We start from the raw sequence: 26673 nt of genomic DNA on the forward strand, positions 1-26673 counted from the left end.
CGGGAGCGAGGGCTGCCCGGGAGCGGGGTCCCTGCACTGCCCTCGGCCCCCCGCACCGGGACGCGGGGGCCGGCAGCGCTCTCCAGCCCGCCTCGGCACGGGCAGCGGGGCCGGGCTCTGCTGCTGCTGCCCGAGCCCCGGCGGCACCGGCAGCGGGGCAGGAGCGGCCAGGGACCCCCCGCCGCTCCGGGGAAGGGCCAACCCCGGTGTGCCGGTGCGGGAGCTCCCGGTGCCCCCCACCGCGCCCCGGGTTTCTGCCCCGCTCCCTCACTGCCTGCGAGCGACGCTGCTCCCGGCGGGCAGCCGGGCCCCGCCGCCCCTCACCGCGGCGTCGCCCCTGCAGCATCCCGCCCGCGCCAGTGCGGGGCCGGGCGGCTGTAGCCCTCCCGGCCCGGCGGACTACAGCTCCCACAATGCCTCGGCGGCCGAGCGAGCGCTTTGTCTTTTCGCCCGTCTGCGGTCTGCGGGAGAAGGTCCCGGGGCGGCGGCCATCGGGCGGAGCGGCCGCTGCCGGGCGCCGTCCATGCCGCGCCGGGGCGGGCGAGGGAGCGCGGGGCGGCCCCTTCCCCTGCCCGGGCCGCCGCTGCCCCGGCCGCCGCCCCCCCCGCCCGGCCCCCCCCGCCATGCCCCGCACGGGCGGCGCCCAGGTGAGAGCGGCCGGGGGCGGCGGGCACGGGGCGGCGGGCGGTGCGGGGCCGGGGGCTGCGGGTGGTGCGGGGCGGGCGGTGCGGGGCTGCAGGCGTGGAGGTGCCGGCGGTGCGGGGCCGGGGGCTGCGGGCGGTGCGGGGCTGCAGGCGTGGAGGTGCCGGCGGTGCGGGGCCGGGGGCTGCGGGCGGTGCGGGGCTGCAGGCGTGGAGGTGCCGGCGGTGCGGGGCTGGGGGCTGCGAGTGGTGCGGGGCGGGTGGTGCGGGGCTGCAGGCGTGGAGGTGCTGGCGGTGCGGGGCCGGGGGCTGCGGGTGGTGCGGGGCTGCAGGCGTGGAGGTGCCGGCGGTGCGGGGCCGGGGGCTGCGGGCGGTGCGGGGCTGCAGGCGTGGAGGTGCCGGCGGTGCGGGGCCGGGGGCTGCGGGCGGTGCGGGGCTGCAGGCGTGGAGGTGCCGGCGGTGCGGGGCCGGGGGCTGCGGGCGGTGCGGGGCTGCAGGCGTGGAGGTGCCGGCGGTGCGGGGCTGGGGGCTGCGAGTGGTGCGGGGCGGGTGGTGCGGGGCTGCAGGCGTGGAGGTGCTGGCGGTGCGGGGCCGGGGGCTGCGGGTGGTGCGGGGCTGCAGGCGTGGAGGTGCCGGCGGTGCGGGGCCGGGGGCTGCGGGCGGTGCGGGGCTGCAGGCGTGGAGGTGCCGGCGGTGCGGGGCCGGGGGCTGCGGGCGGTGCGGGGCTGCAGGCGTGGAGGTGCCGGCGGTGCGGGGCCGGGGGCTGCGGGCGGTGCGGGGCTGCAGGCGTGGAGGTGCCGGCGGTGCGGGGCCGGGGGCTGCGGGTGGTGCGGGGCTGCAGGCGTGGAGGTGCCGGCGGTGCGGGGCTGGGGGCTGCGAGTGGTGCGGGGCGGGCGGTGCGGGGCTGCAGGCGTGGAAGTGCCGGCGGTGCGGGGCCGGGGGCTGCGGGTGGTGCGGGGCTGCAGGCGTGGAGGTGCTGGCGGTGCGGGGCCGGGGGCTGCGGGTGGTGCGGGGCTGCAGGCGTGGAGGTGCCGGCGGTGCGGGGCCGGGGGCTGCGGGCGGTGCGGGGCTGCAGGCGTGGAGGTGCCGGCGGTGCGGGGCCGGGGGCTGCGGGCGGTGCGGGGCTGCAGGCGTGGAGGTGCCGGCGGTGCGGGGCTGGGGGCTGCGAGTGGTGCGGGGCGGGCGGTGCGGGGCTGCAGGCGTGGAAGTGCCGGCGGTGCGGGGCCGGGGGCTGCGGGCGGTGCGGGGCTGCAGGCGTGGAGGTGCTGGCGGTGCGGGGCCGGGGGCTGCGGGTGGTGCGGGGCTGCAGGCGTGGAGGTGCCGGCGGTGCGGGGCCGGGGGCTGCGGGTGGTGCGGGGCTGCAGGCGTGGAGGTGCTGGCGGTGCGGGGCCGGGGGCTGCGGGCGGTGCGGGGCTGCAGGCGTGGAGGTGCCGGCGGTGCGGGGCCGGGGGCTGCGGGCGGTGCGGGGCTGCAGGCGTGGAGGTGCCGGCGGTGCGGGGCCGGGGGCTGCGGGCGGTGCGGGGCTGCAGGCGTGGAGGTGCCGGCGGTGCGGGGCCGGGGGCTGCGGGCGGTGCGGGGCTGCAGGCGTGGAGGTGCCGGCGGTGCGGGGCCGGGGGCTGCGGGCGGTGCGGGGCTGCAGGCGTGGAAGTGCCGGCGGTGCGGGGCCGGGGGCTGCGGGCGGTGCGGGGCTGCAGGCGTGGAGGTGCCGGCGGTGCGGGGCTGGGGGCTGCGAGTGGTGCGGGGCGGGTGGTGCGGGGCTGCAGGCGTGGAGGTGCCGGCGGTGCGGGGCCGGGGGCGGCGGGTGGTGCGGGGCTGCAGGCGTGGAGGTGCCGGCGGTGCGGAGCCAGGGGCTGCGGGTGGTGCGGGGCTGCAGGCGTGGAGGTGCCGGCGGTGCGGGGCCGGGGGCTGCGGGTGGTGCGGGGCGGGCGGTGCGGGGCTGCAGGCGTGGAAGTGCCGGCGGTGCGGGGCCGGGGGCTGCGGGTGGTGCGGGGCTGCAGGCGTGGAGGTGCTGGCGGTGCGGGGCCGGGGGCTGCGGGTGGTGCGGGGCGGGCGGTGCGGGGCTGCAGGCGTGGAGGTGCTGGCGGTGCGGGGTGGGCAGTGCGGGGCCAGGGGCTGGCGGCGGTGTGGGGCCGGGGGCTGCGGGTGGTGCGGGGCTGCAGGCGTGGAGGTGCCGGCGGTGCGGGGTGGGCAGTGCGGGGCCAGGGGCTGGCGGCGGTGTGGGGCCGGGGGTGGTGGGCGCGAAGGTGCCGGCGGTGCAGGCTGGGGCTGCGGGCACAGAGGTGCCCGTAGACCCCCCGGCGCTGTCCTCTCCGCACTGCCGGGACCGCAGCTCTGCCCCTCCGTGCCCGCAGCCCCCGGCCCCGCATCGCCCGCCCCTCCGTGCCCGCAGCCCCCGGCCGCGGCTCGGGGCTGCCGATCCCTCCCCGTCGGTTCGCCCGGCTCGGCGGGCGCTCTGGGGCTCGGCAGGCAGCGTGAAGCGGCGGGGCAGCTCCCGGGGCCGGCGGAGATGGGAAGGTCCCGTGAAACGAGCCCGTTCATCCCTCCTGTATATGTCTTCAGAGCCCCGGAGGGTTTTGTGTGGCCGAGCTGGTTTTGCCCCGCAGCACGGCCCGGGGGAGCATAGCGGCTGGGACAGCCAGGGTGCACTGAGAGACGGGTCTGGGCACCCGCCACCCCAAACCAGCCAGCCCTCGAGGGGGCCGTGCCATAGGGCTGTGAGCAGGGGTCCCCGGGGCTCGCTGCCCCTCTAGGCTGGTCTCCGCCGGGTGCAGCTCTCCGGCCGGGGGGGCGCTGAGCAGGGACCCTTTGCTCTTGCAGGTCCCGGTGACGTTTGAGGACGTGGCCATCTACTTCCCCCCGGAGGAGTGGGCAGAGCTGGCAGAATGGCAGAAGGACCTTTACTGGGATGTGATGAGGGAGAATTACGAGCTGGTGGCCTCCCTGGGTGAGAGGGTTTTCCCTGGCTGCCCTCAGAGCCTGCAGGATGGGGTGTTTGCCAGGAGGCCTGCTGGGACCGGGGCCGCAGGGAAGGCTGTCAGGAAGCGGGGTGTTGTCTCCTGTGCTCGCAGCTGTCGCTGCTGGTGTGCTTCTGAGACCGAGGACAGCTGCGCGCTTTCCGAAGGCTGGCTTTGCCCGGTGGGCACCTCCAGGACGCTGAGACTCCCGAGCCTGGAGGGCAGGAGTTGGAGGAATAGGGCACCGAGATAAACGTACAGCTGTGTGTGCAGTGTTGAAGCGCTTTGCCGCTTGCCTTGCCAAGGGGAATATCCTGTGTAGGGCCAGGATGCGCCTAGTTCCTAGGTGAAGGACACTGCGATTCCCTCCCCTAGGAGCAGAAACACCGGGCCCCCAGCTGGATCTTCTCTCCAAGCTGGAGCGAGGGGAAGAACTGCACATTGAGGATCTCTTGGGGGAGCTGCGTATGGGAAATCTCTGGGGAGAGCGGCCCGGAGGCCTGGACACCCCCAGCATGGGTGAGTGACCCTGGGAGACCCCTGACACTGGTGCAGCGCTGGGGGAGCCGGGTGGGGAGGCAGCCGTCCACGCGCGTGTCCCGCTGTGCTCCCGAGCCGGCTGCGGCCGCTCCCTGCGCTCGGCTGCTCCGCTCCTGCGGTGACAGGGAGGGCGATTGTCCCCCGCAGGTGCCGGCGTCGCAGGCCCCAAACCCTCGCCGGTGTCTAAGCTGGAGCGAGGGGAAGAACGGCGCGGCAGGGACGGCCAGAGCGAGCCGCTCGTCTGCAGTTCTTGCGGGAAGAGGAGGAACGGAGGAATCCTGAACGCCTCCTGCACGGGTGAGTGACTCCCGCGGAAGTGGCCGTGCAGCGCGGGAAGAGCTGCCAAGGCAGGACCGGCCGCTTTGCCGCGTGCCTTGAGCAAGTCCAGGGCCGTTGCTGGAGCTCGGCGGTGTGATTCCTGGCGCGTGTCCCCCAGCCCAGCACCGTCTCTGCGGGCGGGTTCACGCCTCAGTGAGGGCATGAGAGCTCTTGTTCAGGATGCCTCATCGTGCCAGTTTCCAGAATGAAAGGTGTTAGTGCTGTGGAGCGCAGGAGCAGAAATCCAGCTGGCACTCTCCCATGGAGGACTTCCCTTTCTGAGACAGTCCTGCCTGCTGCCCAGCCCCTCCTGGGCTTGCTGCATGGCATGTAGGCTCATGTCCTGGCGCTTGCCAGCATGAACTAGAGCAAAGCATGCTTACTGCTCCAGAGCCGCACTGTCCGCAACTGTAGGGTTGCCCCATGGGGCCCACTCTGCGTCTGCCTGGCCCCTTTCAGGCCATACCCCGTGTTTCTGGAGTACGGACGCTGCCTTTCTAGGAACTGGCATGTGATGCCTTGTGCTTCCTCCGTGAGCCCTGGGGCCAAAGCAGACTTCAGCAGCTGTGACTTGAGGCTCTCCTGGTCCTGCCTGCTGCTCACCTCTGTTCTTTCTTGCCGGTGGTCCAAGCCAGGGATCCGCTACACGAGCTGCTCCTGATGGCCAGCCACTTGTTCATGCTGTGGGGCAGGCGTGCCGAGCGGCGATTCATGGCCTTCCGGGCTTTCCTGAGGTGTCGGCGGGTGCTGAATTGGGAAGACGACGATGACACCTTCATGGCGGACTGGGAAGACATGATGAACGCTGCCATCGCTGCCCAGTCACCATGCGTTGACCGGCGTTTCTGGAGCAAGAGGACCAGCACGGCGTGGTGGGACCACATCGTGCTGCAGACCTGGGACGATCAGGAGTGGCTGCAGAACTTCCACATGAGGAAGCAGACCTTCCTGGAGCTCTGTGAGGAGCTCACCCCGGCCCTCCGCCGCCAGAGCACGCAGTTCAGGGAGCCCATCCCTGTGCAGAAGCGAGTGGCCATTGCTATCTGGAAGCTGGCCACCCCAGGCTGCTACCGCTCTGTGGCTAGCCAGTTTGGTGTGGGCAAGTCAACAGTGGGGCTGGTGGTGATGGAAGTCTGCGATGCAATCCTTAAGGTAGTTTACCCACGTGTTGTGGCCATGAAGAACATTCCTGAAATAAGGGCTGCCTTTCAGAAAATGGGTTTCCCAAACTGTGCGGGGGCCATTGATGCAACGCACGTTCCCATAGTTTGTCCTCCGGAAGGAGCCAACGAATATGCAAACTGCAACGGGTATTACTCCCTGGTTTTGCAGGGCTTGGTGGACCACCGGGGCAGGTTCATGAACACCAACGTAGGAAGCACTGGCAAGGTCCATGATGCCAAAGTGCTGATGAGGTCAGGCATATACATGCTTGGACAAGCGGGAACGTTATTCCCTCCCAATGACATTATTATCAATGGTGTGTCAGTGCCGACGGTTATTTTGGGGGATCCTGCCTATCCCCTCCTGCCGTGGCTGATGACACCTTATCACGGCCACATGAGCCCTGGGAAACGGAAATTCAACGAAACCCTTGGCAATTGCAGGGTGGTTGTGGAGCACGCCTTCGGCAGGCTGAAGGCACGGTGGCGCTGCCTGCAGAACCGGCTGGATGCCAACGTGGCAAACGCCATCCGCATGATCGTGGCCTGCTGCACCCTCCACAACATCTGCGAGGCGAAGGGTGAGTATTTCTGCACAGAGTGGTCCCAGGACACGGATGGTTTGCTCAACCGGTTCACTCAGCCCGAGAGCGCGCCCATCAACACGAGCACGTGCTCCCGAGAGGCGCGGGAGATCAGGGATGCTATTTGTGCCCATATCCTGGCCACCCAGGAGGACCCAAAGGAGTGAGGAGTCCTGGGGCATGCATTTCTTTCTAGATTTTGGTTTACTGTGGGACCTGCTGTATGCATTTTCTGAACTACTTTGTATATTATTTAGTTTGAAATAACGTGTAGTGCCTGGGAGGAGGGGACTGCTCAGATTTTTAGGGAATATCGTTACCCGGTTCAAGTTTCTGCCGTGGAGGAGCCAGTGGCTTTTCTCTCGGGTTCTACATAATACTGTTTTGCCTGTTACCAGGGCAAGCGTTAGGCTCTGTGTGCGCGTTTGAAATCATGGGGCATCGTGTCATTTAATTTTCAGACTGACTTGTGTTTTCTCATAGTTTAATAAAATCCTTTTTGCAGAAATGTGGCTGTTTACTTAGACAAGTAATTGCCCTCAAAGCATTGCATTGTGCTGTCAGGCGCGTTGAGGGGAGCAGGCAGAGCAGTGCAGTGAGACCTGTTGGGAAGCAGTAGGGAGGCATCTTTTGCAAACGGAAAATTAAAGTGCAGTAGGGGAAGAAAAGCAACTCTTGGGCGGCCTCCGTCCTGTGGCGTTGGCAGTCGGGGAGCGCAGGCGAGGCGGGGGGGTGAATCCTCGCCCTGCGAGCGCCCGGGCCGGCTCCCTTCCTCTCCTGCTCCCGGAGCTGTGCAAGGAGCCTTGCCTCGTCCATGCCCGCTGCTAGCCTGTGTCCCACGCTCCTCCGCTCTGCCTCCGAGTTATTTCCCATGCCTTGTTCCCGTTTTCCCTCTCTGCTGTCCTACATAGTGGCTGAGCTTCGGGGCTAGATGGCAGAGTCCATAGAGGCAGAGCTGACTGGGTAAATTAAATGCTTCCACGTGAGAAGCAATTTGCAACCCTTTGTCATTTGTGACACTAGCTTGTTGCCACTTGCAAAGCTGGCTTCTCGGATGCCGCAAGTGCGGAGCAGCTGTAAACACCAAAGTCATTTGGCGCAGCCTTATAAAAGTTTCACAGTGACTCAAAATTGAACTGGCTGCCCGTGACGGGGTGTGACTGGAGTCCTACCACGGCCTCTGCGGCTAGTGTCGGACTCTGACCTTCCCTGCAGCTGGGCAATGTTCAGGAGATGCAAGTATTTCAGAAATACCGTGGTGCAGGGCGGGTGGTGTGTCGGAGCAGAGGCAGGACTCCAGCGACGTGTCTGGGGGCTGCTTTCTTGGTGGCACAGGGTCAGTGAGCGGAAGCATCCGGCCAGTCATAGCGGTGGTTCAGCAGAGCTCGCTCAGCGCCTGGCCGGGGTTTCCTCTGAGCGACTGTGCCAGCATCACCCGTGGAGAGAGGAGAGGATGGGAAGAAGATCAAGCGCCCATTGCGGTGAGCGGTGGATGCTCAACGCTGTCCTGCTCCCCATCGCAAGCACAAGCGTCCGTGAATGGAGAGAAAGCGGGTGTGAAAACCAGCAGGGACTGGTGTGCAGAAGGCATAGCAGGTTAGAGGGGGCTGGCAGAACGCCGCGGGCTATTTGAGCAACTGAGGAGCTGCGGTGCTCGCAGGAGCCTTGCGCTCTGGCAGGCTGCCGTCCTGGTGTGCCAGTGCGGGGAAGGTGTTTGCACAGTGAGAGGCCAAACGCTTCGTCCGCCTCTCCCGGCGCATGGCCCATCTCCCGGCAGGCAGCGCCCCGGCCGTACGGCGATGCACCGGGACAGCTGCGCTCCGCTTTAAGGCCGAGGGCAAACGCTCAGTCGCACCCGAAACGTGGAGCCTGTGCAGCGTGCCTGAGAAACCTGCAGCAGGATGCTCTTCTTGGCCCTGATGCAGGACATGCAGATCACAGAATCACAGAATCGTTTAGGTTGGAAGGGACCTCTGGAGATCATCTAGTCCAACCTCCCTGCTCAAGCAGGGTCCTCTAGAGCAGATTGCCCAGGATCACATCCAGGCGGGTTTTGAATATCTCCAGCGAAGGAGACTCTACCACCTCTCTGGGCAACCTGTTCCAATGCTCTGTCACCCTCACAGTCAAGAAGTTTTTTCTCAGGTTCAGATGGAACTTCCTGTGCTTCAGTTTCTGCCCGTTGCCTCTTGTCCTGTTGCTGGGCACCATGGAGAAGAGGCTGGCCTCATCCTCTTGACACCCCCCCTTCAGATACTTGTACACGTTGATGAGATCCCCTCTCAATCTTCTCTTCTCCAGGCTGAACAGGCCCAGCTCTTGCGGTCTTTCTTCCTAGGAGAGGTGCTCCAGCCCTCTAATCATCTTGGTAGCCCTCCGCTGGACTCTCTCCAGGAGTGCCAGGTCTCTCTTGTACTGGGGAGCCCAGAACCGGACACAGTACTCCAGGTGAGGCCTCCCCAGGGCTGAGGAGAGGGGCAGGATCACCTCCCTCCACCTGCTGGCAACACTCTTCCTAATGCACCCCAGGATCCCATTGGCCTTCTTGGCCCCAAGGGCACACTGCTGGCTCACGTTTAACTTGTTGTTCACCAGCACTCCCAGGTCCTTCTCTGCAGAGCTGCTTTGCAGCAGGTCAACCCCCAGCCTGTACTAGTGCATGGGATTATTCCTGCCTAGGTGCAGGACCTTGCACTTGCCTTTGTTGAACATCATGAGGTTCCTCTCTGCCCACCTCTCCAGCCTGTCCAGGTCCCTCTGCATGGCAGCACAGCCCTCTGGTGTGTCAGCCTCTCCCCCCAGCTTAGTATCCTCAGCAAACTTGCTGAGGGTGCACTCTGTGCCTTCCTCCAGGTCATTGATGAATATATTGAACAAGACTGGACCCAGGACTGACCCCTGGGGGACACCACTAACTACAGGCCTCCAACTTGACTCTGCGCCACTCACCACAACCCTCTGAGCTCGGCCATCCAGCCAGTTCTCAAGCCACCTCACTGTCCACTCATCCAGCCTGCACTTCCTGAGCTTATCTAGGAGGATGTGATGGGAGACAGTGTCAAAAGCCTTGCTGAAGTCCAGGGAGACAACACCCACTGCTCTCCCCTCCTCTACCCAGGCAGTCATCCCATCATAGAAAGCTATCAGATTGGTCAAGCATGATTTCCCTTTGGTGAATCCATGCTGACTACTCCTGATCACCTTCTTGTCCTCCAGATGCTTAGTGAGGACCTTCAGGATGAGCTGTTCCATCACCTTTCCAGGGATGGAGGTGAGGCTGACAGGCTTGTAGTTTCCTGGCTCCTCCTTCTTGCCCTTTTTGAAGACTGGGGTGACATGGTCTTTCTTCCAGTCCTCAGGCACCTCTCCTGATCTCCAGGACCTTTCCAAGATGATGGAGAGTGGCCTAGCGATAACATCCACCAGCTCCCTCAGCACTCGTGGGTGCATCCCATCGGGGCCCATGGATTTATGGAGGTCAAGTCTGGACAAAAGATCTCTAACCTGATCCTCCTCCAGCAAGGGAGAGTCTTCCTTTCTCCAGACTTCTTCTCTTGTCCCCAAGGTCTGGAATTCCTCAGGACTGGCCTTAGCAGTGAAGACTGCAGCAAAGAAGGCATTCAATAACTCTGCCTTCTCTGTATCCCTCATCACCAGGGCACCCGCCCCATTCAGCAGCGGGCCGACATTGTCCCTAGTCTTCCTTTTGCTCTGGATGTGTTTGAAGAACCCCTTCTTGTTGTCCTTGACATCCCTTGCCAGATTGAATTCCAACTGGGCCTGAGGCTTCCTTGTCGCATCCCTGCATACTCTGACAACGTCCCTGTATTCCTCCCCACATAAACATCCCCACATCTCTCACACCCCTCCTGAGCCCCCACCTCTGTTAGTGCTGCTCCCCTGTGCTTGAGAGCCTTTGGGACACAGCAGAGACTGAGCCCTGGCCTGGAGGAAGGGGAAAGACGGGATCTCTGGAGCAGGAACCCGAGTTGTCTCCCAAACGCTGGGAGGTGAAAAGCAATGCTTCCAGGCTGTGCCAGCATCACGGCCGTGTCTCCCGCCGCTGCCTGGTGCAGCAGGTTTGGCATCCCCACGCGGACACGGTGCCCTCAGTGGAGACACCGCGGTCCTCGCTGGCCCCCACCGCTGCCATCCCCCCAGAGGGATGCTGCTGCTGGCAGACACCAATGCACGCCGCAGGTGTCTTTGGGCACGGCACGGCCCCCGCATCCCCTGTCCCGGTGCCTGTCTCCCGGAGCAGCACCGGGGTCTGGGTGCAGGGCTCGGCGAGGCAGAGCGCTCCAGCCCCTGCCTGCCCGCCGAGGGCCTCGGGGCTGCACCACGGCCATGAAGCTGCCCCTGCTGCAGCTCTGCGTCCGAGAGGCTGCAGTCAAATCCAGGACACGCCATCTGCTTAACTGGACAACGCTTGCAATTTTCATGCTCTGCTGATAGATTTCATGCAATGCAACTTCTCTGATGAACACTTTACAAATCTCAGCGTTAACTGAATTGCAACAGCAGAGGCTATTGCCTCCAGGGGATGGTGCTCGCAGCAGCACCCCAGGCAAGGTGCAGCGTGATACTGCCTTGCACAAGTTCCCATCACAGCAGAGGACGTGTGCTCTCTCCCTGCCAGCCTGTGCTCTGTTAATAGTGTCTGGACTTTTATGGCCAAGTACAGCAGATGACACCATAATTTTCTTTTTTACTGACGGTAGAATAACGAGCAGTCACAGAAAAGCACAAATGAAAATAAACTCATCCCAGGGGCTGTTGTGTATGTGTCTGCCCTCCTCTGCAGCGCAGCCAAGCGAGGATAACAGTGGTCTGCTGGTGCTGCTCCTGCTAGCTCCAACGGCAGCGCGGGCAGCCGCAGGCTGCGGGTCCTGGCTCCGAAACGCTGGGCTGCGGTAAGACCGGTGCTGCCACTGCCTGCGGCTCCAGCTCCGAAAGGACTCACGGACCTCGCGGGCTGACACCGTTGGTGGCTGTGGACCCGCACCAGCACCTCCCGCACACGCCTGTAACGTGCTGCCAGCACTGGCTGCTTCCCCGGATGTTCCCCCTTGCTTTACTGGCCCTTGGGGAGAAGCCAGGCAGTGGTCCCCCACAAGCCATTTCCAACCTGTTTCTCTGGCTGTAGCTGCGGGCTTGCGGTGTTGGGCTGCTGGGTGGAAGAGCCGCCTGTGCCCGCGTGGAGGCCCCTGGGTGTCTCCAGCCTTCTCCTAGGAGAGCTGAGCGCCCCGGGCTGCTCTGGGCTCAGCGCAGCTTTCCCAGTTGTTCCTGCAGCTCCTTTCTGAGCCTTTCTCACCGCTGCCAAAGCAATGAGCAGCCGAGTGCCCTCGTGCCCTTGTGCCCTGCAGCCGGGGTCTCGCTGCAGGTGCTGGGCAGCAGGATAGAAAGGACGTAGGCAAGCGAAGGCAGCCGTCGGCTGAGCCCCCCCTCCGGCTCCCGCCTCTGCGCAGCCCGCGATGCTGGGCAGGTTCCCCCTCCTGTCCCAGGCCCCCAGCAGTGAGTTTGAGATGCGTTTGCAATGCCGTGGCTACGACTGCATCTCCCATCCCCGCCTTACCCCTCTGGATAAACCCAGAAGCCAAAAGAGAAGCACTAGGAGCAATTGCTGTCAAGTAGTGTGCAGGGAGAGGGACACGGAGGAGCCTGGGCTGCAGCCTGGGGAGCAGGAAGAGGGGAGGAGACGGAGGCCCTGTACCACCCCAGCTCCTCAGGCCTGTCCTCATGGCAGCCTCTTCTGTGCTCCCGAAAGGGTTCCTCACCTCTTTGCTCCACCAGCCCCTGCCTCTCCGTCTGCTGGCCCTGCAGTACCCTTCCTGCAGTGGTGTTCGCCTCACTCGCGCACTGCTTGCAGCCCAGGCTCTGCAGCCCGTTCCCGGAGCGAGTGGCCCTGGAGAGAGGCAGATCCGCGGACCAGCCCTGGCGGCAGCGGCAGGGCAAGGAGCAGCCGCCTGCTGTTGCAAGGTGACGGGTGCCAGCGTGAAGCAGTGCCTGAGCCGGGCAGGGAGCTGGTACAACCCGCGCAGTGCCAGGCTGAGTCCCAGCTCTGCTTTTGTGAGAACTGAAGCTCGTGGAACCTGGCTCAGCACATGGATTTAGGAGCCTGGAGCTTGTTGGAGGGGAAGGCTCAGCCACATCTGGCATCTTTGCTCTCTGTTCCTGCTCCTTTGCTCACGCTCCTGCCCCTGCAGTGGTGGTTGACCATTTCCCTTTCTGCAAGCTCTTCCCCATTTTCCCTTGTCTCCCCTCTTGGCTCCCTGTCACTTGCTTGGTCTCTGCTGGTCTCGGCCTGGGAATGTGCCACCTTCCCAAGCTGATCCAGTTGTTTTTGCACCATTTGTGCCATGCTTAAGGACGCCCTGGCTGCTCAGAAGAGCATCGTGGTTTCAGCTTCAAGCCGAGGAGTGTGTGCACGTAATGAGGGGAATGGTGCAAGTGCACGATTACCAGCACAAAGCCATCTCCTACCGACCTGGAGAGCAGGTCTGGGGAGGAGATGCGAATAGCTGGTGTCGAGCCGCCGCCAGGACAGAGGAACGCGAGTGGGTGTGAGGATGTCACAGCCCACCTGCACCCCAAGGAGCAGGCAGAGGTCACAAAACTCAGGGGCACGCAGCGGGGGAGGCTTGTGCGTTGGGGCTGCCCAGGTGAGGGGGGTGCGAGGATGCTCTGCAGGGGGGAATGGGAAGTCCCATGGCAGGGCCAGTCCGCAGGGTGCTGAGCTCAAGCCAGAGTAAGAGAGGAGCCAGGGTAGCCAACCCAGCTATGGAAGGTCAACAGACTTCAGGATGACAAGGACTTTTTAATACCCAGTCTGAGCATTTCCGCAGGCCCCGCACAGCCCATGGCTGGCTGGTGGGAGCAATGTCCAGGCAAGGTTTAAAGTCTCTGAGTGATGACTGGTCACAGTATTCCTTGAGAAATTGTTCCACAAGCAAACTACCCTCGCCCTTAAGAGTTTGCCCTTATGTCACGCTTTTGCTACAATGGGGATGAATCAGCCCATTGCATTTCCAGCCCCCCAAGCCGATTCTGCTCTCGAATGGCAGTGAAAAGCTGAAGCCGTGGCCTGGGCGGGTGCTGCTCTGCCTGCAGGCTCTCTAGGCCAGCGGCCAGGGCAGCAGAGCAAGGTGCCGGCAGAGCCACCGCAGCTCCCCGGCTCGGTTTACCCGCTCCACCGCCCTGCGGAGGCGGCCGGGTGCCGCAGAGACCGCGGCGGGGGGGACTGCTCCTCGTCACCCCGCTGCGGCGGCAGCAGGAGCGGAGCCCTCTCCCAGCCCTGCTCCTCTCCAGCCCCTCGTCCTTGAGGTGCCCAGTTCTGCCGACACAGCTGGCAAGGTGGACTCGGCCCTCAGATCAGACCGGCGAGGGCCGGCACCATCTAGAGCCGGCGCAGAAGGCGACGGGGCTGTGGGGGACTCACCCGCAAGCCTCTGGGGGGCAAGGGAGGTGCTGCTGACCCTGATGCGATGCAATGGCCAAGTTGTGTGCAAGGCACCTCGCCCGGGACTAAGGCCGAAGAACGCCCTCTCTGAAAGCCCTGCTGCGCTCTGCGCTGACGGGGTAGCTCTGACCTCTTCCTGGCTGATTTTTCCCATTTTGCGAGGCCACGAATGATCTGCGTGAGGAGAGACATCTCCATCACAAGACACGTGCTCCCCATGCTGAAGAGGCAGGCTTAGACACAGCAAAGGTGAGAAAGACCTGCCTTCAGGAGGGAAATCTCACGCACCGACTGCAAAGGTGTCACACGCAGAGCGGGGCAACGCGCGTGCGCACAGGGGACACAGGGAGAGCAGCAGGGAAAGCGCCGCACTGACCTGCAGCAAACGGGTGGGAGAGCGACTTCTCACGTCCTCACCTGCCTCCAGCAAAGCACGCACAGGAGAAACACCCTCTGTGCCCTGCCAGCACGGAGAGCTGCAGCCGGCTCACAGAAAGGCTTATTTCTTGCCCCTTTGCCCAAAGGCCTCCAGAAGTCTTGACCAATCCCCATATAAAGCAACGGCCCCTTATACAGTCCTTTCCAAAAGGACCAGCCGCTGGGACATCACCTGCACGCTCCTCTGCTCCCCCGGGAACTTACCTGCATTTCGCACCTGCTAGCGGCACCAGACCGGCAGCCTGCAGGATAGGGACCTGGTGGAAGCGGCAGTGCGGGCGAGCGCGACACGGAAAGGGAGAGCCGCTGCGCGCGAGCGGGCAGCGGGAGGCTGAGGGCTGGCCTGGCCGGGGCCACCGTGTGCCCCCAGGAGGCAGCCCAGACCCCAGGCACCTTCAGGCAGACCTTTTCCATGGCCGGTGCCGTGCTCAGCGGGGCATGCATGAGGGAGCCTCACCTCCAGCCGTCCCTGCCCTCCCTGGCCGAGCCTGGCGGCTGTTCACAGCCTCATCAACCGCCCACCAGCGCGCCCTCCCCAGCTTTGTCAGCCGCCACATGATGTACAAGCCTGCGCCACGGCTACCCCGCTGCCGGCAGCCGCGGCGGTCCCCAGCAGCGCCGGCAGCTCCTTCGCGCAGGGTCTCCCAGGGATATTTTGCACATGGGTCCCCGAAAGCCCGCAGGCGCCAGGCCGGGACGGCGAGGGGAGCAGCCCCCTTCCCGCTCTCCCGGGCCGCTCCCGGCGGCTGCGGCAGGCACGGAGGCGACGGGGACGCCGCTCTAGCCGGCTTTGGGTGCCGAAACCGGGCTCCTGCAGTCGGTTCCTCCGGGAATCCCACTGCCGACGAGCCCGAGCCCAGTGGCACCGCTTCGCCCGGGCGGCCGCGGCCAGGCCCCCGGCGGCGGCCGTTCCCGGGGGTCTGCGGCGCCCCGTCCGGGGGGGCCGGCAGGAGCAGCCCCCGCGCTGCAGCCCCCCCGGCCGGGGCAGCACCGGGCGCAGCGGCGGCTCCGGGCGCGGCCGCCGGGGGCTGCAGGGCGGCGGCGGCGCCGGCCCGGGTCCCGGTTGCCGGTTGCCGGCCCGGGGGGGGGCGGCGGCGGCGGCGGCGGGGGGGGGGCGGACTACAGCTCCCGGCATGCAGCGGGGTGCGGAGCCCTTTGTCTGCCTCGCCCCGCGCGGCCGCCCGCCCCGGGGCGCTCCGGCGGTCGGCGGCCATCGGCGGCGGGCGCGGAGCGGTGAGAGCCCGCGGGGCGGCGGGGGGAGCCGGGGGGGCAGCGGGGGCAGCCGCGGGGGTGCAGCGCCGTGCGCGGGGGGAGCAGCGGGGGAACCGGGGGGGGCGGAGGGGGCAGCCGGGGTGGCGGTGCAGCGCCGTGCGCAGGGGGCGCAGCGGGGGTACCGGGGGGGAGCAGCGGGGGCAGCCGCGGGGGTGCAGCGCCGTGCGCGGGGGGAGCAGCGGGGAGAACCGGGAGGGTGCGGAGGGGGGAGCCGGGGGGGCGGTGCAGCGCCGTGCGCGGGGGGAGCAGCGGGGGAACCGGGGGGAGCAGCGGGGGCAGCCGCGGGGGTGCAGCGCCGTGCGCGGGGGGAGCAGCGGGGGAACCGGGGGGGGCGGAGGGGGCAGCCGGGGTGGCGGTGCAGCGCCGTGCGCAGGGGGCGCAGCGGGGAGAACCGGGGGGAGCAGCGGGGGCAGCCGCGGGGGTGCAGCGCCGTGCGCGGGGGGAGCAGCGGGGAGAACCGGGAGGGTGCGGAGGGGGGAGCCGGGGGGGCGGTGCAGCGCCGTGCGCAGGGGGAACAGCGGGGGGAACCGGGGGGGGCGGAGGGGGGAGCCGGGGGGGCGGTGCAGCGCCGTGCGCAGGGGGAACAGCGGGGGGAACCGGGGGGAGCAGCGGGGGCAGCCGCGGGGGTGCAGTGCCGTGCGCGGGGGGCGCAGCGGGGGGGAGCCGGGGGGCGCAGCGGGGGGAGGTGGGGGCCCAGTGGGGGGGGACCCGAGGGGCGCAGCGGGGGGAGCCGGGGGGGCGCAGCGGGAGGACCCGAGGGGCGCAGCGCCGTGCGCGACGGCGCAATGGGGGAGAGATGGGGGGGGGGCCGGCGGAGCAGCACCATGCGTGGGGGCGCATGGCGGGGTGGGGGTCGGCACGATGCGCCGGGGGGGGCAGCGCCGTGCGGGGGAGGGGGTCCCTGGGGCCGGGACGCGCTCGCCCCGCCGCGGCAGCCTGTCCTGCCCGGCCGGGCGAGGGGCTGCAGCGGGGGGCGCGGACCGCCGCGGCCCCCGGGCAGAGGAGGCAAAGCCCTAGCGCCGCTTGCCGAGCGAGGCTGGGGCGCGGGCGGCTGTTTCCCTCTCCGCCCTGGGAAATGGGGGTGTCCTCCAGAGCATCCGCGTGGTCTGGGGCCGCTGAGCAGCGCACACAGCACCTGGGTGCCGGTGGCAGGAGGCCCTGGTGCGCGCTGGACCCCTCTCAGCCCCCCCCCCCCCCCCCCAGGGCCTCCCTTGAAAATGCAGGTCCTGATCATCCTGCTGCTTGCGAGCAAGGCGATCCCTTTCCCGGGGGGCTGGGTGGGGGCAGGTGCAGCGCCCCGCAGCCAGCGATGTTCAGCTTGTTTGTGAAGCGTCCGCTATAGGACGTAACAAGTAAACCCTAATAAAACAGAACGGCACTTATTATTGCGTGGCTTGTAAGCTCTGGGCTGGTTTCATTACGTAGTTTTTTAATTGGCGGTTGGAGTCAGGTTTAGGCAGCGTCCTGAGCGCAGGCTGACGCTCTAACGAAAGCTTTTGCTACCTGTCTTTTCTTGATTCGTGCAACCAGCGGCTCCAGTTGCAGGAACTTCTGTGTTCAGTTTTATAAACTTGTGTGAAAAGCCGTGGGCAAAAACACGGTCAGGAGTCCCGAACTACCAGTAGTAAGTAATAAACAAACCATCTGCGCTCTCTTCCAGGACTCTGGTAGTTCCAGATCCTGGAGAGGAAAGGCAGGAGCTGGCCAGGAAAGGGGTCATGTCTTGGGTGCAGATGTGCTTTAGGATTGTGTTTTCCCTAGCGGACTGGGAGGAGTGAAGAAGACGGGGTGGGAGGCAGGAGAATCACCAGTTTGTGGTTTCAGAGGGTGCAGATAAATACGGGTGGAGTCTGCGAGATGTTCCAGCTGGCTCCTGATGAAGCTAGTCTTAAATCCCCTGGCCGGAGGGTACCCCCGCTGACGGGGTTTGCCAGGACGAGGCTAGTCCTGCATTCCTTGGCTTAACCGGGAGTGCTGGCACAAGGCAATAGAAGGGAGCCCCAGGGCACCTTTGGGAGACGCCCCACCAAAAGCAAATCCTCTCCTGTTTAAAAACAAAACAAACGCCGGCATCCTGCCCTGCGCGCTGTGTTCCTGCCAGCGGAGCTCTGCACCCTGCCCTCTGACCCCGGGCTCGGGCCTCATCCTGCAGCCTGGCCCGGCAGCTCCTGGCCGGGTCGGGCAGCGTGCAGCTCTTGCACTGCGCCGCGCCGCGTGCTGGAGGCTCTCCTCCCAAGCCCGTCTGCCTGCTGCTCTTGCCCGGCAGCCTGCTGGTTCTGGTGAAACCCTGGGTCTGCCCAGGGTTGGGGTGGGCCTGCGGGAGACCCAGGGTGTCGCCGCTTGCTGCGGAGGGAAAGAGGTGCTTGCGGGGCAGGTAGGTGCCCGCGGAAGGGGCTCTTTCGGCTGGGGGTGCAGCGGAGGTTTGCAGCGAGGCGCGATGCAGCCGTCCTCTCTCTGCTCAGGCTCTTGCCGAAGCACCGAGACCTCCCTGGCTCGGTCTCAACTCCTGAATCCGTTCCCTGCGCGGTGCTGTCCCCAGCCGGCGGGGCGGTCGGGGCCAGGGGGCCGGGCGCAGGTCTCGGCCCTGGTGCTGCCACCCGCTTTGATGCGACGGGACGGCTGTGTTGGTCGAGCGGTGGGGGCAGCGCGGGCAGCGGGGCGTCGTGCAGAGCTCCGGCCGATGCTGGCGAGCTGCAGGAAGCCCTGCCTGCTGCCTGGCGATGCTGCCTGTCCCTTTTTATGCCCGTTCAGTAATATCTGACAGCGAGTTTGCGGACGGGCGGATTAAAGAGGGAAGGGAGCGTTGCTGAGCTGCTCGCCCAGCTTCGCTCGCGCTCGCTTGCAGCGCTGGCGCGGGCCTGGTCCGGGCCCGGGGACGGGCAGGAGCAGCACGGCGCTGCCCTGACCTCCGGCTCGGCCGGCTCTCCTCACCCTCCTCCTTTACGAGGTGGAAGGAAGGATAATCTCTGCACCGCACAGTTAAATCAGGATGCGAGACCAACCAGGAAGAGACTGCGGAAAATAAAGATCAAGAGGGAGCGGGGGGGCTAGCTGGGGCTGGGGGGGTGGGAAGGGGCTGGCTGCGGCTGCTCCGTGATTGCAGTTTGCCTGAGGCCTGCCGGGTGCAGAGGGTTTTGCAAACAAATTGGATGGCAGCAGCCGATGCCCCCCGGAGCGCAGAGCCTCATCGGGACAGATCCCCCCCTTTGCAGAGGGGGTCGGGGTGTGTTGGGGGAAAGGGCCGGGCAGGAAGCCGTGCGAACGGGGAGCTGCTCTTGGGCTGCCTCGTGAGCAAAGAGCAGAGAGCGTTGTTGAGAGGTTTCTGCTTTGCGTTGTACCTGAGGTTTGTGTGTAATTGCTGCGTGTGCGGGGCCAAACGGGGCAGGAAGGGGAAGCGTAGCGCAGTGGGGGTCCGGGGTCAGGGGCCCTGGCAGCCGCACCAGGGACATCGTGTGTGCGTTGTGCCCAGCTCCATGCTAGCTCAGCCCCCTGCAGCACCTTTCTCCTCGGCCCGGGAGCTGATTCCCGTGGTCGCTGCTGGCGCTTCCCTGGGCCCGCTCGCTCTCCCCGCCGCCTGCCCTCGGAGACGTGTGCTGGCAGCAGGCCGGTCCCTCTGCCTGGTCTCGGACTCGCGCTCCTTCTGGCTCTTCGCCCCTGGGTGAAGAACAGCCCTTTTCCTCCCCGGCTTGGGTCCCAATCCCTCTCTCGCAAGTGTGAGAGACCAGAACTGTCCAGTGCCGCCTCGGGGCTTGAAACTTCCCCATCGGCCCGGGAGAGGCGTCTGCTGGCAGTTCTGGGATTGCGCTGTCCTTCGTCAGGGCCGCGTCACGCTGGCTCCTGGGCTGTCCCAGGACGGGTCAGTGCACCCAGCTCTTCTCTGTCACTTCTGCAGCGGGGCTCTCCTGCAGCTGGGCTGACTGCTCCGGGTCCCCGAGGACCTGGCTCTGTCCCGTCACACGTTCTTCCACTGCGGTGACACCAGCCCGCACGGTCACTCGGCTCCTCTGGAGCGAGATCGTCCCCTCCTCTGCACGATGAGGTCTCCCGAGGGTGCTTCGTTAGCAGGTGTCGATGCTGCATCCCTGCTAACGAAAGCGTTTGAGGTCGACTGATCCCGAGCAAAGCTCCTGGCGGCCCAAACCAGCCGGACGTTTCGCCTTGCAGGAGAGTCTCCTGCACCTCTCTGCCCTGCCCTTCCCCTGGCAGCTCTGCACAGCTCTCGCCCGAGTGCTCCCCGTGGCACGGTGCCAAACTCCAGAGAGGTTCCAGCTACCACGTTTCCGTGATTTTTAGGAAAACTGAGCGCAGCAGCCATCTAGGGAAGCTTAGCAAATTCATCCGGCACAGCCTACCTCTGTCAGCTGTGCCGGGCTTCATCGCAGCCTTGCTTGCCCTCTGGCCGGTCAGCCGTTGTCCCATGCGTGGCATCATCTCCGCTGCTGGCAGGCCAAAAGGCGCAGCTCGTGGCGGAGGTGATGGGGGCAACGGCAGGGTGGCCCGACCCCTCGCCGTGCGCCGCCAGGCTCGTGCCCCCGGCACGCTGCTCCTCGCCCCCTCGGAGGCAGGCAGCGTCCCGCGGCAGGCTGGGGGCGAGGGCAGGGCTGCGCGGCGGAGGGGAGGAAGCGGCACGGCCTCCGTGCGCGGGAGAAAGGGAACCTGGAGCCGACGTGTCCTCCGGCGCATCCGTGTGTCCGGGGCCTTCCCAGACCCCGGCTGCAAAAGAAGTGCCCCCTCCCGCCCGCCGCCGCTGCCTGCTTTGGGGCTGGCTTGTCGCCGCGGGGGGGCTCATTTGCAGGCGTGCCCCGGGAAGGTGGCACGAGGCTTTTCTTTGCCTCGGACAGGTCGTCGTTGGAGGAGGGAAGCCGGAGACGCGGCTCGCGATGGAGCGAGAGGAGAAGCCGTTCGCGGGGGATCTGCGGGCAGCGAAGCTCGGCGGGACGCCGGGCGCCCCCGGTGCAGGTGAGCGGGTCGGGGCCGGGGACCCGGACCCCACGGAGCCCGGCAGGGCTGTTGGTGCCCGCGGCCGGGCAGGGGGTTCGCCGGCCCCGTGGGAGAGCGGTTGGGCGGAGGCGGGTACCCCGGTGCCCCCGGACGGCGGGTTTCGCCGCCGCGGCGGAGCAGGTGGCAGCGCCTAGCGCTGGACCCGGGCGGTCGGCAGCGCGCGGCGAACCCGGACGCGGCTCTTCTCCCGCAGGAGAGGGCTGGGCTGGCGCGACGCGCGACGTCGTGGTGAAGACGGAGCCGGAGGACGAGATGTACATCGGCCGTCCCCCGGACCTGGGTGAAAGGGCCGCTGCCCCCGGCTCCCCCAGCCCCGGTGAGCGGCGGCGCCGGGAAGGGCCGGGAGCTGGGTGAGACCTGCAGCCCCGCGGGGCGTCCGGTCCCCTCGGCGGACGTCCGGCGCGGCAGGGGATGCTCGGCACCCGCGGCCCGGACGCCTCTCTCCGAGGCTGCTCCTCGCCCCGGCGCCGGGGCAGCCGGTCCCTGCGGACCCGGCTCGGCTGGAGGTCTGAGCTCGCGGCGCCCCGACCCGCCTGGAGCTGCCTGGCCCTAACGTGGCAGGTTCCTCCCGGGAAACGGCGCCGCAGAGGCATCGCGGCGCCGACGCAGCCCCTGCTCCCGCGTGCCGGGGTGCCGCGAGTCGCTCGGCCCGCTTTTCGGAGCAGGGCTGCCGGGAAGAAGTGGGGGGGGCACGTCCTGCCCTCGGGCCGGGGCAGCGGACGGGGGCCAGCGTCGGCACGGGCAGGCCGCTCGGGGCGGGCGCTGCCCCAGCAGCCGTCCCCGGAGCGGGGCTCAGCGGCCGCGTCTCCCCTTCCGCAGGGATCAAAACGGAGCTCGTCATTAAAACGGAGCCGGAGGACGAGGCGTACGGCGATTTCTGCCAGACCTACCCGGGGAGGGAGGTGCCCCCCGACGCCTCCGCCTGTGAGTGGGGCCGGGGAGGGCGGGCGGCTGCATCTCCGCGGCGGGACCCGGGGCCGCGGCGCCGCAGGGCCGTGCGCCAGGGCGCTCTGGCCGCCGCTGCCTCCCCGGCCGGCTCGGCCAGGTCCCCGCGCAACGTCCCCGTGCCCGAGTTCGCCGTGGGGGCGATGCTCCCGCTGCAAACGCCGCGCGTGGGGCGCTGCGGGCGGGCTGCTCCGGGCCGCGCCGCTGCCGGCGAGCCTCCGCGCGGGTCGCGGAGCAGCCTGGCTCTTCGCCCCGGCCTCGGCGGCGCCCTCGCCGCCCGCCTAGCGCCGCGCTCTCCCGCTGCAGGCGACGCCAAGCCCGAGATCATCGTGAAGGTGGAGCCGGACGAGGAGCCGTGCGCGGGGGGCCCCCCGGGCCGGGGTGGCCGCGGCACAGGTGAGCGGCTCCCGCGCCGTGGGACGGGGCGAGCCGGGGATGCACCCGGGAGCCCTTACCGGCCTTGCGAACGGAGAGCCCGGAGCCCTGGGAGGGATTTTTCTCCCCTGTTTATTTCCACCGCGTGAGTGAAAAGCGTAAGTGTGTTGCATTTGAGAAAAGCTGAAATAACTGAAAATTTTGAGAGAGGCGCTACCGCAAACAACCCCTGGAAGGTGCATGGAGGCACTGGATGGACAGTTTGTGACTTAAAACGGAGACAGGAGCAACTGAAGTGCAGCGTGAGTCCCTCTGGCTTGTCAAGCGCTGTAGCTCCGTGCGAAGCGAGGACAGGCTCCTCTTGCAACGGCCGCGCAGAGCAGGGCCGGAGCCGTTCAACCAGCAAAGAGCCTGGCTATGCTGGTGTCCTGCCCGACTGATGGAAAACAGGCCGAGTGCTTTTATCACCCTCGTGCAGAAGTTGATCTTAAGGCATCCTCTGGCTGGCTGACTTGGCTGAAGCGTCCTTACGGCGTCCAGGAGATCCGTGGGGGTTCGGTTGGCTGCTGATGGACCTGGGGAAGGTTTTCAGAGGTTAATAGAAGTGGAAAGCCCACAACCAGCGTAGGTACGCAGCCAGGCTTTGCTGGAAACGGTTACCAAATGGGACATAAGCTCTTGGCGGTGCTGTTGGCTGCAAAGCGGGGAGGGAGGTAGTGATGTCCCTGGCCCCCACGGCTAAGCTTTGGGAGATGGGAAGTGAAGGAATGGTCCCCCCGGGACGGGACCGAAGCCCCGGAGGTGCCAGTAGATGACGGTAGCCCCGGGGTGGCACGGCACAGCCCTGGGATCTGCAGAGATGGGCTGGACGAGAAGTTTGTTCAGCGCTGCTTAGCAGACAGGCTGGCCTGTCAGGCGGTCTGCCTCCCACCCTCCAGGAGCCTTCTGGGATCAGGAGATGTTGACTTCTTGGCAAAGAGCCTATCGCCGTCTCCCTCGGCGCAGGGTGATGCGCAGGTGGCGATGCATTAGTGAGCAGGCCTGTTACAAAGCACACGGACGCGGGGGAAAGCTGGGGTCGCGGGCGCTCCTCCTGAGCGCAGCCAGCTGCAGCGACGGGGGCCGGCGCAGCAAGGCAACCGCGAAGGCTGGGAGAGGCTGCAGGGGCCAGCCAGGCGGCGAGTGCGGGGCGTCGGACGACCACCTGAGCCACCTCGGCGTGGGACGGCGCTGCCCCGGGCCACGCGGGAACGGCCCGAGCCCCTGGGGCGGCAGCGGGCTCGCTGATGGCAAAGGCGCCCTTCGCCGGCTGCGCGCAGGCAGGAGGGAGGAAGAGAGCCCGCCCGGCGATGAAGCACGGGAGAGGGGCAGTCTGCTTACGAGGACAGATGCAGCAGTGGAAACCTCTCACGAGGGTATATTTTTCATTGTTCGAATGAACGTTTTCCCCTTTATGTTTGCAGTGTCATCCTGTGCTTTCATATGTCTCGGTGAAGTACATCGCCTCTACTTGCACGTGCTTTGCATTATCCGCGTTTAGCTTTGCCCTCCTCCCAGTTCCCTTGGGTAACTGGGACACGAGCTGACGGTGGACTGCAGGCATGAGGTGCCGGGGCTCCAACGTCTGTGTCGGGAAGTCCCTGCTGCTTTCTCTCTCTTCTCCCAGAGCCCCCAGCCTGGCTCCCTGCTGGCTTCAATGTCATCGTGGTCCTCACGGCTCTCCTTCATCCAGCGCAGCTGCCTGTCGAGCTCGGGTGCTCTTCCTGGTGTCTTCAGAGGTGCCTCCCATAGCAGAAAAGGGACTTTTAGACTTAAACTATGGACATAGCCTCTGAGCACATTTGCCTTTGGAGCAGAGCTTGCACGAGGCATCGTTGAGCACGCTGGAGGCACGGTGACAGATCCGAGTGCGGTGCAGCTTGGTGCCAAGGGCTGTTTCTTCTCCCACACCCAGAATCTCCCTGCCCCTGCACCCAGGAACTCTTGGGCGCATTAAACCAGCGCCGTAGCCCAGATCTCTGCAGCTCTCTGTCAGTCTCACCTCCGTGCCCAGGGATCTCCAGAGTCCTGCGGTGCTCCAGGGAACAGCCGTTCTGGTCTCTGCTGCCCGGATGCCGCAGTGGTGCCGCTGTGCCCGCGCTGAGCGGATGCAGCTCTGCTAGCCCAGCGCAGGTCGATGCAGCCTGCACATGTCCTGGGAGTGCAGCGGGGGGTGAACTGGGCTGTGTGGGTCTCTGGAGGGCCCTGCCGGCTCCGGGCTCCCGCGGCGAGCGCTGGCGCTGGGGGAGGTTTCCCGACGGGCACGGGTTTGGCTCAGCGAGTCCCCGGGAGCAGGGGCGTACGCGGCTTCGCGCCTTGGGCTGAGGCTCCTCAGCTTTTTGCTTGCGGGTTTCTTTCCTGCTCTCATCGCTTGCCCGTGGCATGTGGTAACGGGGCTCCCTCTTCTCTTGGCAGGTAGTGAAGGTGGCAGCAAGAAGCAGCTTAAGGAAGAGCCGGAAGACGTGAAGCCGGACAAGGCTCTGCTGGTGAAAAGCCTGGAGGCCGCTCTGCGGGGCTCGCTCCGGCCGGAGCCCTGCGTCAGCCAGTGGACGGTGCAGCCGGTGCAGGGCGACGCGGCCGAGCTCCGGCGGGGCCCGGCAGGGCCCGAGGGGCCGCGGGCAGCCGCCGAGCCCATGGAGCTCTACTTGGAGAAGGGAGCAGCGCCCGTCCTGCCGACGAGCGACGCGGGGCAGAAACCGTCGCCGATCCGTGAGCAGGGCAGTGCTGCGGTCCCCGGCGCCGAGCCGGCGAGGCGCCCGCGCAGCCATGCCGCCGAGCGGCCCTTCACCTGCACCGAGTGCGGGAAGAGCTTCCAGCACCGGGGGAACCTCATCACCCACCTGCGCGTGCACACGGGCGAGAAGCCCTTCACCTGCACCGTCTGCGGGAAGAGCTTCAGCCAGAAGGGCGACCTGATGCGGCATCAGCGCATCCACACGGGGGAAAAGCCGTTCGAGTGCAACGTGTGTGGGAAGAGCTTTTGCTCCAAGCAGACCTTCATCCTGCACCAGCGCATCCACACGGGCGAGAAGCCCTTCTCCTGCACGGAGTGTGGGAAGAGCTTCAACCGCAAGGCCAACTTCATCACGCACCAGAAGATCCACCGTGGTGAGCGCCCCTTCATCTGTGCCGAGTGCGGCAAGGGCTTTTGCGCCAAGAAGACCTTCATCCTGCACCAGAAGATCCACATCGGCGACCGCCCCTTTGGTTGCTCCGAGTGCGGGAAGAGCTTCAGCCGCAATGGTGACCTGACACGGCACCAGCGGATCCACACCGGGGAGCGACCCTTCGCCTGCGCCGACTGCGGCAAGTGCTTCAGCCACAACGGCGAGCTGATCAAGCACCAGCGCATCCACACGGGCGAGAAGCCCTTCACCTGCACAGAATGCGGCAAGAGCTTCAACCGCAAGGGCACGCTCATCACCCACCAGCGCATCCACACTGGCGAGCGCCCCTTCGTCTGCCCCGAGTGCGGCAAGACCTTCAACCTCAAGACCACGCTCATGAAACACAAGCGGATCCACACTGGTGAGCGCCCTTTCACCTGCCTGGAGTGCGGGAAGAGCTTCAAGTACAAGGGCAACCTCCGGACCCACCACCTCACCCACACAGTGGAGCGGGTCTACCCCTGCACCGAGTGCGGCAAGATCTTCAGCCATAAGAAGGAGCTCACTGTGCATCAGAGTGTGCACACAGAGGAGAGGATCCTGTCCTGCTACAGAGATGGGGAGTCCTTCAACCCCTTTCTCCCCATGCACCCGCTCCTCATGTCCTGCACCCAAATCCAGGTGCCGCTGGAAGCCTTGTCGAAATACAAGTAGGAGGGGCTGGCAAAAGCGGAAAGAGCTCTGTGACTTGCCTGTGGCTCATCCCTGGAGCTGGAGTGGAGGGAGAAGGAACGACACGATAATTTTATGACTTAGACCTACTGTGGTGCTGGCAGAATATCAGGGCCCTGCCCTGGAGAGCTTGCAGCGTTGAAGAACAAGCCAACAAGCAAACCGCACGTCCCCAAAGCACATATGAACACACTTGTGACACATTCTGTGACCAAAACAGAAATAAAGGATTCAACCTTGCCCTGAAGGACGCCAAAGATAACGTAGCCCTTCCTCCGTTGCTGGTAAGAGAGGTTTCTGAAGCCTCCAGATTTAGCAGGATGAGAGCTTTCATGGACTGGAGGTCTCTGGGAAGGAGTGATCTGGGGAGCGGTTCGCACAGGGCTGGGGTCGACCTGGCCTCCCCGCGGGGTGCTTCATGTCTCACCACCTAAACGCAAGGGTTGGTGCTTGCAGGGTCTCCTGCCCAGTCCCAGGCTCGGGAGCGAGTGGGGAGGTGTTAAGCAGACTGTTTTTGCAACACGAAGGCCGGTGGTTTCTCAGGGTGCGCTGAGTGTTGCGCGTTACGGTGAAGCCCCAGGTTTCTGGGGCGGCTTCGAGCTGCTGTCGCAGCTGGTGCCAACAGCTTCCCGAGGGAAGACCTGGCAAGAGCAGAGAGCTGAAGCCCTGCCTGGTTTTCGACTAGGCAGGCACTGGAAGAAACGTCCCGTTCCAGCTTGGGCCAATGACAACTTGCAAGATAGAAACACAGCAGGCGAGTCGAGGCTCGGGACTCGAAGAGCAGCGCCCTGCCGTGGAGCTCGTGGTCTGGTCTCTCGTGGCACGGCCGCCATCCCAAGTTCACAAGGGACTGTGGCAGGAGGCATCATCCCTCGTCTAAGAGCTTACTATCTCCTTTGATGCTATTTAGAAATCTTTTGAAAGGGCATTGTACTAGATGGAAATGAGGAAGACCTTTGGGTCGCTGTGCCCTCCCTAGCCAGCATGGGGTTCTTCCTTCGCAGGATTTTCTTGCCCTGATGCTGCAACGGGTCTGATCTGGGCATCTCCTGCTGAGGGGTTTCCGTGCCCGCCCGCCATGAGATCGTCCACAACCTAACAGATA

The 26673-nt window shown here is 66.0% G+C and overlaps 1 protein-coding gene across 1 annotated transcript; it reads left to right on the forward strand.

The window, feature by feature from the left end:
- The first annotated feature begins 612 nt into the window (after nucleotides 1-612).
- LOC104141626 (uncharacterized) lies at nucleotides 613-25559 on the forward strand. Its single transcript, XM_068933859.1, has 11 exons — nucleotides 613-647; nucleotides 3459-3585; nucleotides 3971-4114; nucleotides 4283-4432; nucleotides 5085-6366; nucleotides 15237-15330; nucleotides 20211-20328; nucleotides 20564-20686; nucleotides 21190-21294; nucleotides 21622-21711; nucleotides 24145-25559. Exons 1-11 carry the CDS (start codon nucleotides 624-626, stop codon nucleotides 25548-25550), a joined length of 3663 nt encoding a protein of 1220 aa, XP_068789960.1. The 5' UTR covers nucleotides 613-623; the 3' UTR covers nucleotides 25551-25559.
- The last annotated feature ends 1114 nt before the right edge of the window (nucleotides 25560-26673 follow it).

The sequence above is a fragment of the Struthio camelus genome, chromosome 2, assembly GCF_040807025.1.
Source record: "Struthio camelus isolate bStrCam1 chromosome 2, bStrCam1.hap1, whole genome shotgun sequence".
Taxonomy (NCBI): domain Eukaryota; kingdom Metazoa; phylum Chordata; class Aves; order Struthioniformes; family Struthionidae; genus Struthio; species Struthio camelus.